This window comes from Hipposideros armiger, unplaced genomic scaffold (genome assembly GCF_001890085.2).
Source record: "Hipposideros armiger isolate ML-2016 unplaced genomic scaffold, ASM189008v1 scaffold_106, whole genome shotgun sequence".
In the NCBI taxonomy this organism is placed as follows: Eukaryota; Metazoa; Chordata; class Mammalia; order Chiroptera; family Hipposideridae; genus Hipposideros; species Hipposideros armiger.
Genome location: NW_017731456.1, coordinates 770074 through 779187, shown reverse-complemented (window position 1 = coordinate 779187; position 9114 = coordinate 770074). Strand labels below are relative to the sequence as shown.

General features: G+C 48.1%; 1 protein-coding gene across 5 annotated transcripts in view; it reads right to left on the bottom strand.

Annotated features, from left to right (window-relative positions):
* Positions 1 to 5079, bottom strand: part of AK4 (adenylate kinase 4) — a 73779-nt gene extending 68700 nt beyond the window's left edge. The window contains exons 1-2 of one of the 5 annotated variants that reach the window (XM_019646728.1): positions 4977 to 5079; positions 4130 to 4403 (exon numbers count right to left, since the gene is read on the bottom strand). In XM_019646728.1, coding sequence (XP_019502273.1) covers positions 4130 to 4274 — 145 coding nt within the window. In that variant the 5' untranslated portion in view covers positions 4275 to 4403; positions 4977 to 5079. Of the gene's footprint in view, positions 1 to 2765; positions 2790 to 4129; positions 4404 to 4599; positions 4711 to 4767; positions 4863 to 4887; positions 4957 to 4976 lie in introns of those variants that run through there. The other 4 variants (XM_019646730.1, XM_019646731.1, XM_019646727.1 and 1 more) reach the window with 4 other exon arrangements.
* Positions 5080 to 9114: the final 4035 nt, after the last annotated feature.

The window sequence follows — 9114 nt, the reverse complement described above, 5'->3', positions numbered from 1 at the left end:
GAAGATAAAGGAAATATTGAAAGGAAGACATTTTGATGACATTCAGGACATCAAGGGTAATACGACCACAGCTCTGATGGCCGTTACAGAAAAAGAGTTCCAAAATTGCTTTGAAGGGTGAACTGGGTGCTGGCATCGATGCATATCTTCCCAAGAGGAGTACTTCGAAGGTGACCATAGTGATATTCAGCAATGAGGTATGTAGCACTTTTTCTAGGATGAGTTTGCAAGCTTAATTGTCTGACCTTATAATAATTTAATATTATAATATTAGATTAGATTATTATATGTAATATTAGTTCTTACTTTATAGACCTTAAAACTGAAGCAAGACATCTGGTAACTTGCCTGAAGTCCCATCATAGACATAAGTAGAAGATTAAGGACATAAATTAAGCATCCTGACTCAGAACCCATGCTCTTTAATCCCTGTGCTATGCTGATTCAGAGACCTCTGAATAACACTGTTGTTATATATTTTTTTATTTTATAGATGAAGAAACTAAAATACTAAGAGGTTGCGTAATTTATTACCCAGCGTCACTGAGCCAGTAAGTAGCAGAGCTGGGATTTAATTCCAGGCATCAGGGTCAAAGCACATAACACTAAACTCTACCCAGTCTCCCCAGTACTTGCGTGAAGAAGGGTTTAAGACTGTCGGGGAAGTTCTGCATCAGATTGCTAGCATGTAGAGAAATACTAACAGGAAGGAGAAAGTTACTCATGTTCAGACTGTCTTGGCTACCTCAACAGCCAGGTAAGACAACCAGGGTCCTATGAAAGGTTCTTTCTACTAGGCCCACCCTCTCAGGAATCTCCACAGGTTTTAACTTCCGTCTTCCTTCATGAACCTGCCAGGTCATCTGTCAGACTCCTGCTGCCAAATTATTGCTATGTCCCAGGTTTTGGCCTTGCTGCCAGACCCCTTTTGACATGATGCTTGACTCACTGTTGATCTGGCTCTCAAATGGCATTCCCATTTTGTTCTTCACCCCATGACCACAGGCCAGCCTACCAACTCCAGGGTCGAGTTCCAGTTGTCCTTCACCACCAGCACCACCACCACCACTGCCACCACCTCCACTACCACCTCTATCACATCACTTCCAAACTTGACTCCAGATCCCCATCCCAGGTCATAGATCCCACTATGGACACGTCATTCTCAGAGACAAACCAGAAGTGTAGAAAAGGAGTATAATTTAAAAGGCGTGTCTTGTTGGAGAGTTGCACAGAAAACCCACAGCAGAATAAAGATCAGAAATGCATTGATCAGTTGTAAGGCAAACCAATTAAATAAGGATTTCCAAGTGAATCCCAAATATAGAAAGGCACTTTAGCATTCTAGGGCCAGCTGAGTGGTGCATTGGTTAAGAGCTAGCTTAGGATGCCAGCTCTGAGCAGCAGGGCCCTGGTTGGGACCCCACATGAGGGCCAGTGACGCTGCGCCCTTTACAGCTAAGATGGTGAACAACAGCTCGACCTGGAGCTGGGTTGCCATGAGTCACCTACGACGGCGTAGGCTGCAGTGGGCAGCCGTAAGCTACCATGAGTGGCCAGCAGCCAGTATGAACTGCCATAAGCCACCATGAGCGGCCGTCCAATGGCCGGCAACCAATCTGCGTCAGCCAGAAAGAGCACAATGATAATACCAACATGGGCCAGTGAAGCGACGTCCTCCACAACTAGACTAAAGAACAAAAGGACAGCAACTTGGCTGTTCCTCTTCCTCAATTCCCCAATGCTGTTCCCCTCCCCCAGTTCCCCAATAAAATAAAATTTAAAAACAAGAAAGTGGGTCTAGAAACAGATTCACAAATTCAGCTCTTGGCTCTACCTCTACCACTTATGAGATGTGTGACTTTAGCAGTTCCTTACTCTGTGCTTAATTTTTTCCACCTAAAGAATGGGGGATAGTAGTAGTTTCTATCTCATAGAGTTGTTGCAAAGTTAAGTGAATTAGTATACACAGAAGCTTGGAACAATGCCTGGCATGTAGTAAGCACTATATAATTGTAAATTGCAGTATTGTTGGTTCTTCACCAAAGGTCATGTACTTCATCGCACTAAAGACAGATTCTTGGGAGAATTAAGCTGTGCTGGACAAATGTATTCTATAACCAGGGTTGTCTTCTAAGGGTGTGCACGTTATTGTTTTGTGTAATTTGGTTTTCTTTGTTTTTTTTGTTTTTGTTTTTTATTGTTAGTTTCAGGTGTACAGAACAATGCAATAGTTACCCTTTTCACCCTCACAAAGTAACAACCCCCCTCCCCCCATGTATTCCCCTCCCACCCCCAATATCATGCTTATCTATTACAATTCCATTGANCATGCAAAAACTATGGGATTCCCTACAGAAAAAAAGAAAAAGATAATCTAAACATTTCATTTCATAGTCACTTCTTACTCCAGAGAGAAACATGGGGGGGGGGGGGGGGGGAGGCATTTGAAAGAGAATGGAAACTAAAATTCTGAACAAAGGAAAGTTAAAATGAAAAAAAAATGAGAATAAGGAAAAAGAGCAAGTGGAATATTTTCAAAATCTCTAAGAAAGAGCAGAAACACGCCATTTCCCATCACATTCTCTTTAAAAATGGAAAGGGGCATTAGTCCAGTCCCCGGAAGGACGGTGTGAAGCCCATCGTGTCAGAAGGAAACAAGTCACCAAGTCAGGTGTAGAGAATGCTAAGAAATGGGCTCAACCCCACTGGAGCGTTTCCTCCCCTCACTATGCCTCCATCTCCCTACCATGGACAAGCCCTACCTCATCACAACGCTCAGGTTGAGAACCAGCCTTCCAGCCTTCCTTCTCACACGGCTCTCCCAGCAAACTGCAAGGCAAACACTGAAAGAATACGATACCTGTGAATGCGGTATTAAAATTAAAATAGACCTAATTGCGGTAACGATACATGCGAGAGAAAATCCAAGCTGTAACCTGGTACACAGAACTCTTCCTTAAGAGACAGGCGTGGTGACGAGCGTCTTCTTGAAAAATCAAAATAAAAAGTTGCTTTTACACCGTGCTTAAGAGATCACGAATAAAACTCTGCCTTTGAGATACTTAATTCCTAGATTTTGCGCCTTCTGTTTTCCAGCACAGTCCTCCGCCCACCTCTTCGCATTCATCTGTGCTTAGCCCATAATGGGCCACTGACCACCTTGGGCACTGAGAACAGTAGAGCTAGGAAAGCACCCCGTTTGCAATAAGTTTTCATAAAAAGCAGCTCTAATTATGAGCACCTGCATCAGGAAGGTTACGGACCTCGAAGCAACACAACAGCTACTTCTTGCTTTTTACTGCCAATTCGCTAGTGTGAACGGGAGGTGGAAGGAGAGGCAGAAGGGCCGTCCTGAAAGACTCAGCGATCAGGCTACCTATATCCCCAAATTCACCATGCAAGCCCAGAGAGGCATTCTCAAGAAGCCATTTCCAGGGAAGCTGGATTCAAAATGAAATGTATCAGATCAAGTCTCCTATTAGTCTCTGACAGCCAGGCCCCGGCTTGGGGAGGAGGGGAAGTTCGTGGTGAGAGTTTACCTTAGAAGGCGGCAGAGAACAGACAGGCCTTTCAGAACCACCCAGGGCTCTGCCCCGAGGCCCGAGGCGGCGCGGAGGGGCTGGCACAGCGCTCGGCCGCAAGCCCCGCGGCGCCACAGGTTCCCCGGCGCGTAGCCGGGCCGGACTCCCACAGGTGGGCGGCGCGCCGGGGCGAGAGGAGGGGGCGGTGGGGTTGGCCGGAGACGCGGGGGAAGGGGTGGGTTTGCCTGAGGGGAGCAGGGCGAGAGGGGAGCTCGGCGTTGTCAGCTGCCTGGTTCTCACTCAGCTGGATGCTTACGGCTTTCCCCCAACGCAGGAGAAGCCGGGCGGAGAGAGCAGCCGCGCGCACCTTCCACCCTCCTCCCAGGGAGCCTCGGCCTTCTCCCCGGGGCGCGGTTAAGCCGCACGGCTGCGGGCCGCCGACTGCATGCGCCCCGGCACGTAGGAGCCTGCACAACCACACGCAGGCGGGGGAAGGGCGCCCGGGGGCCTTAGAGACCCGGCCCCTCTCCGGTCGTTTGTCTCCCCGGCCTAACAGGATCCCGCTTTGGCTCACCCTGGCCCCTCGCCCCCCGCATCCCTCTTACCCGTATTGGCCTTGATGTTCTCCCGTAAGAAGTGGCCGCTGGAGAGATGCTGGAGGCCAAAGTTCTGGGCGATCCTCTGGCACACGGTGCCTTTGCCCGAGCCGGGCGGCCCGAGGATGACCGCGCGCAGGAGTTTGGAAGCCATTGCCTTCGCGAGGAGTGGGGCGGCCAAGCGCGCAACCTGGACAACGGCCTCCGACAAGCCCCGGGAACTTTGTTTCTTCTGCCCCTGCCTCTGACACCCTCCGCTCGCTCGGGCACTCGCTAGCCGCCCCTGCAGGGGAAGGAGAGACTTTGGAGACAGCCCCTCCCCTCAGCCCCGCAGCTGGGCGGCTGGAAGGCGGAGTAAGACGCCACGCTACACCTCCCCGCCCTCCTCGCCCCCATGCCGCTCGCCGGGAGAAGTTCCGCGCCCCCGCCCCTGGCGTGGTCAGCCTTTGCAGCTCAGAGGTCGGCCTGGTCAGTCCCACCTCGATCCTGCCCTCTATCTTGCTCCCCATGCCGCGTCTGAGGAGGGGTCCGGGCGCCCGACATTCCCACGCCAGTCCCCACCAAAAGGGGAAGCCAGGATCCGCGGTGACTCCAAGCGCACCAGCCGTCGCCCCACGCACCGGGCGGCCTGGGGGCAGAGCCCCTACCCGAGTCCTCACACGTAGGCAACGTTTAGTCGGCGCCTCGACCCCTCCCTGGTGGCTGTCACATCCCCGGGAATCGCAGCGACCGCCGCCCGCCGCCCGCGCGGACAGCCCAGCGCCCACCTCCGCGGAGGACTGACTGATGCGCTCCCCCGCTGCGAGGAGCCGGAGTCCGGCGCTTCCCCACCCAAAGCAGTCACGTAAACACACACCTCGGCTGGGACGCGGCTCCGGGATAGAATTCCAGCCCAGATCCCGCTGGGCGGCGCCGCCTCCGCCCGCCCCCACTCCCGGCCGGCCCGGCCGCGCGGGATTCGCGCCTTACGTAAGCCCGGGAGAGCAGCTCCGCGCGAGGCGCCGGCGGGCGCCCGCTCCCCTGCCCGCCCCCCTGCTCCCGCCCCGCTTTCCGGCGCCCACGCGGTCCCCGAGACCCTGCCGGGGCGAAGGGAAATGGAGAAGACACAAGGGTCAGAAACCTGCCCTTTTTTGTGGCCGCCTAGGGACCCGATCTGTTAGGGGAAGGAAAAACATAACGTGTTGCGCGCCTACTGTGCGTCAAGTTCGGGGATAGGTGATTTCCTTAAGCAACGGGAGTCCCTCGTAGGTATGTATATTCACAGATGGGGAAAGTATGCCTGGAGTATGGCCATTCATTTATTGCTTCATCCATTCAGCAAACGTTTATTGAGCGCCTACTATATGCTAGACTCTGTTTTAGGCGCTTGGTATATAGCTGTGAACCAGAGATGGAATCCTGCCCTCGTGGAAGTCACATTCCAGCGGGAGTTTTGAACCGCATCTGCCTGACTCCAAAGCCCAGGCTCGTTGGGGAAGAAAGAAGGAGCGGATGATCACTCACCTGCTCTCAAGATCTTATATCCAACTGATTCCAGGACGTCAGGGCCCAGCTGTCAGCAATACACTTAAAACTCATGAAGTCCAATTGGTGCTATCTCCTTCGTTCCCTCCCGTACATATCCCAATTCATATGATCTTAAATCTGTTTCAGCTCCACACACAGCCTTCATTTCCCACTGAGACCAATGTGGTAACCATCCGCCCATAAGTCTCTGGCTTCTGCCAGTTCATCCTCCATGCAGCTGCCGGAGATATTGCTAAAATGTAAATCAATTTCCATTATTTCCCCACCTCAGGTATTATTGTCCCTTCTGAATAAAGTAAAAGAAATCTTCAGCAGGGGAACACAGCCTTCTCCATACCTTTGCATTCCACCCGCTCCCCTTCTCTACGATTGGGAAATCCATTGCAGGGTTCTGAGTGCCACCACCCATGGCTCTCTGATGAGGACGGACACTGTGGAGAGGAGCCTCCTCTAGATTCCTGGCACACAGCCCTTGTCCTACACACACACACACACACACACACACACACACACACACACACACACNCAATGATAATACCAACATGGGCCAGTGAAGCGACATCCTCCACAACTAGACTGAAGAACAAAAGGACAGCAACTTGTCTGTTCCCCTCCCCCAATTCCCTAATAAAATCTTTTTAAAAAAAAGTTTGCCTGAACACCTGATGACATCATCAGAGACATTTCAAACTCTAAAAGAAGCTATGATCTTGACATCCAGAAATCTTCTTGAGTAACAGTCCCCTTGGCTCAAAAACTGATTGACAATTTGTTCCAATCATTAACCTTTGTTTTGCTTTTGTTTCCTTGGAGGTGCCTGTTATTAATTACCTGATTGTTTGCACAATATAGGCCTAACTTTAACAGCCCACCTGCAAGAACACCTCCTGAAATGAGACACAGTTTAACTGAAGTAACCTATTCTCAAGACTGAGGCTGGTTTAATAAGATATGGAACAATCTATCATTACTTCTGGAATGTGAAACTTCTTGAAGTTTCAAAGGCAGGACTGAAGGGGAACAGAGTTTGCCACCCCAAATATGCCTATTTGGGATGCTGTTTATTTTAGGCTGATTAATTTGAAGTAACAGCAGACCTGGAAGAAACTCTGAAAACCAAGTAGAAGTTACCCTTTGTAAAAGGACATTTATATTTGTAAGGGAAATCTCCATTTGTACCAGGCCTGCCTTCACTATCAATGCAGAAGGTCTGGACTTAAATCTGCATAACAAATGTATCCTTGTTTATTGTGCTTTTCCTTGTAACCTCCCATAACTGACTCTCCACCCTCAACACCTTCTTTTGTCTTTAGCTGAAGATGGTATTTATTTATTTTTAAGATTTTATTGGGGAATTGGGTGAGGGGAACAGCATTGGGTAATCAGGGAAGGGGAACAGACAAGTTGCTGTCCTTTTGCTCTTCAGTCTAGTTGCGGAGGATGTCGCTTCCCTGACCCATGTGAAGATGGTATTTAAGGTGTTGATTTCCGCCATATTGGCCTGTTGCTGTTTGCCTGAGTCTCTCCCATGTATACAGGAGGTATACATACATGTTACTAAACTTTTCATTTGTTTTTCTCCTGGTAATCTGTCTCATGTCAATTTGATTACTAGATTAGGCCAGCCATAAACATCTTAAAGGTGTTAAAAAGAAAACCAGAAGCCCAAAATGGCATCACTAGCGCTAAAAGCCCATGATAGCAAACCTAGACTGAATACCTGATCTAACTGCAGCTTCAGCCCCTCCTGGAAACATAATCTTCATCAACCAGTCTAGATTTTTCTAATCAACAGCAATGAGGTAATCTCTCATGTGAGCCCTCGCTATCTCCATAGAAAGAAGAGGCAATCTCAGTTATAAAAATAGTCACAGGGATGTAAAGCACAGCATAGAGAATATAGTCAATTATAGTGTAATAACTATGTATGGTGTCAGATGGGTACCAGACTTATCAAGTGATCAGCTCGTGAGGTTATATAAATGTTTAATCACTATTTTGTACACCTGAAACTAATATTGTATGCCAATTATAATTGAAAAATAAATTTTGAAAAACCATTCTTTTTGTAATCAAGACCAATATAGTAATAAAGAGAGGCAATCTGCATGGTAAAAACTCTTTCAGTTCTCTTCCCACCCACCCAAGGTGTCCAGGCCCCACATAATCTTTTTATTGTTGTTAATAGCTCCCTTGCCCCACCCTTCTTCCTGTAAAAATCTTGCATTTTGTACAACTCCTCAGCTCACCCTTCTAATTTCTAGATGAAATGCTACCCAATTCATGAGTTGCTTAATAAAGCCAATTAGATGTTCAAATTTACTTGGTTGAATTTTGTTTTTTAACAAAGGATAAAGGAAAATTTCCCTCCCCAAAAGTAGTACCTACAAACTTTTATCATAAATCAGAGCTAATTAAACAGAATGGATTTGGTCACTGGAGGCTGTTTGACTCGTCTGGGGAAGATGTAGATAGAATTCCTGACCCATGCTTTCAACCCAAGACTAGTTGAACTTCTTTTATGTATTAGTTCGTTTGCCAGATCCCTGTCCTTTAAGTCTCTCAGTGGAAACTGGAACACTGTGAAGGCAGAAGGGACAAGGGTCACAGGATCATCTTAAAGATGGCTACAGCCCCCAGCACCTAGAACACTGTCTGACACATGCCAGGTACTCAGTAAATATCTATTGGATGAATCAGACAGACATTTGCTGCACTATGTTAAAACTGTATGTGACAACCACAACAGAACTAACAAGCGATGTGAAGAGGAAAGAGACGAATTGGGCTGGGGCAGGTGAGGGAAGGCTTCCCAGAAGCCATGCGTAGCCCATTCCTGGAGAAGCAGCTTTTCACCAGGCAGCGGCTGCAGGAAAGCCATGTGAACAGAAGTGTGCCCTAATGGAGGCTGCAGCAGATGGCCTGAGCTACTTTCCAATTCAAATTCCTACCAAGGTTTTATTTCCTGGGGTTTTGTTGTGCTTCATCATCTCCTTCAAACCTTCAAAAGGGGTACATACACAGGGGCTGTTGTATCTTCTCCACCAGGAAATTAGCTAAAAGCAAAACAGCAGGTAACAGAAAAATAAATACTGTGGAATGTTTTCTTATTTACAAGGCAGTGAGCCTATAAGACTCTTAGACTTTCTGAGAGAGAAAAATAATCCGAGAACACCCTCCAAGTCCACTACAAACAAGCCACTTTAAAAACAAACTGCTGTCCTTTATTTTTCCTCTTCTTTCCTGGATTAACAGTTTTTAAGTGGGTCCATGCAAAAACTATGGGATTCCCTACAGAAAAAAAGAAAAAGATAATCTAAACATTTCATTTCATAGTCACTTCTTACTCCAGAGAGAAACATGGTGGGGGGGGGGGGCGGCATTTGAAAGAGAATGGAAACTAAAATTCTGAACAAAGGAAAGTTAAAATGAAAAAAAAATGAGAATAAGGAAAAAGAGCAAGTGGA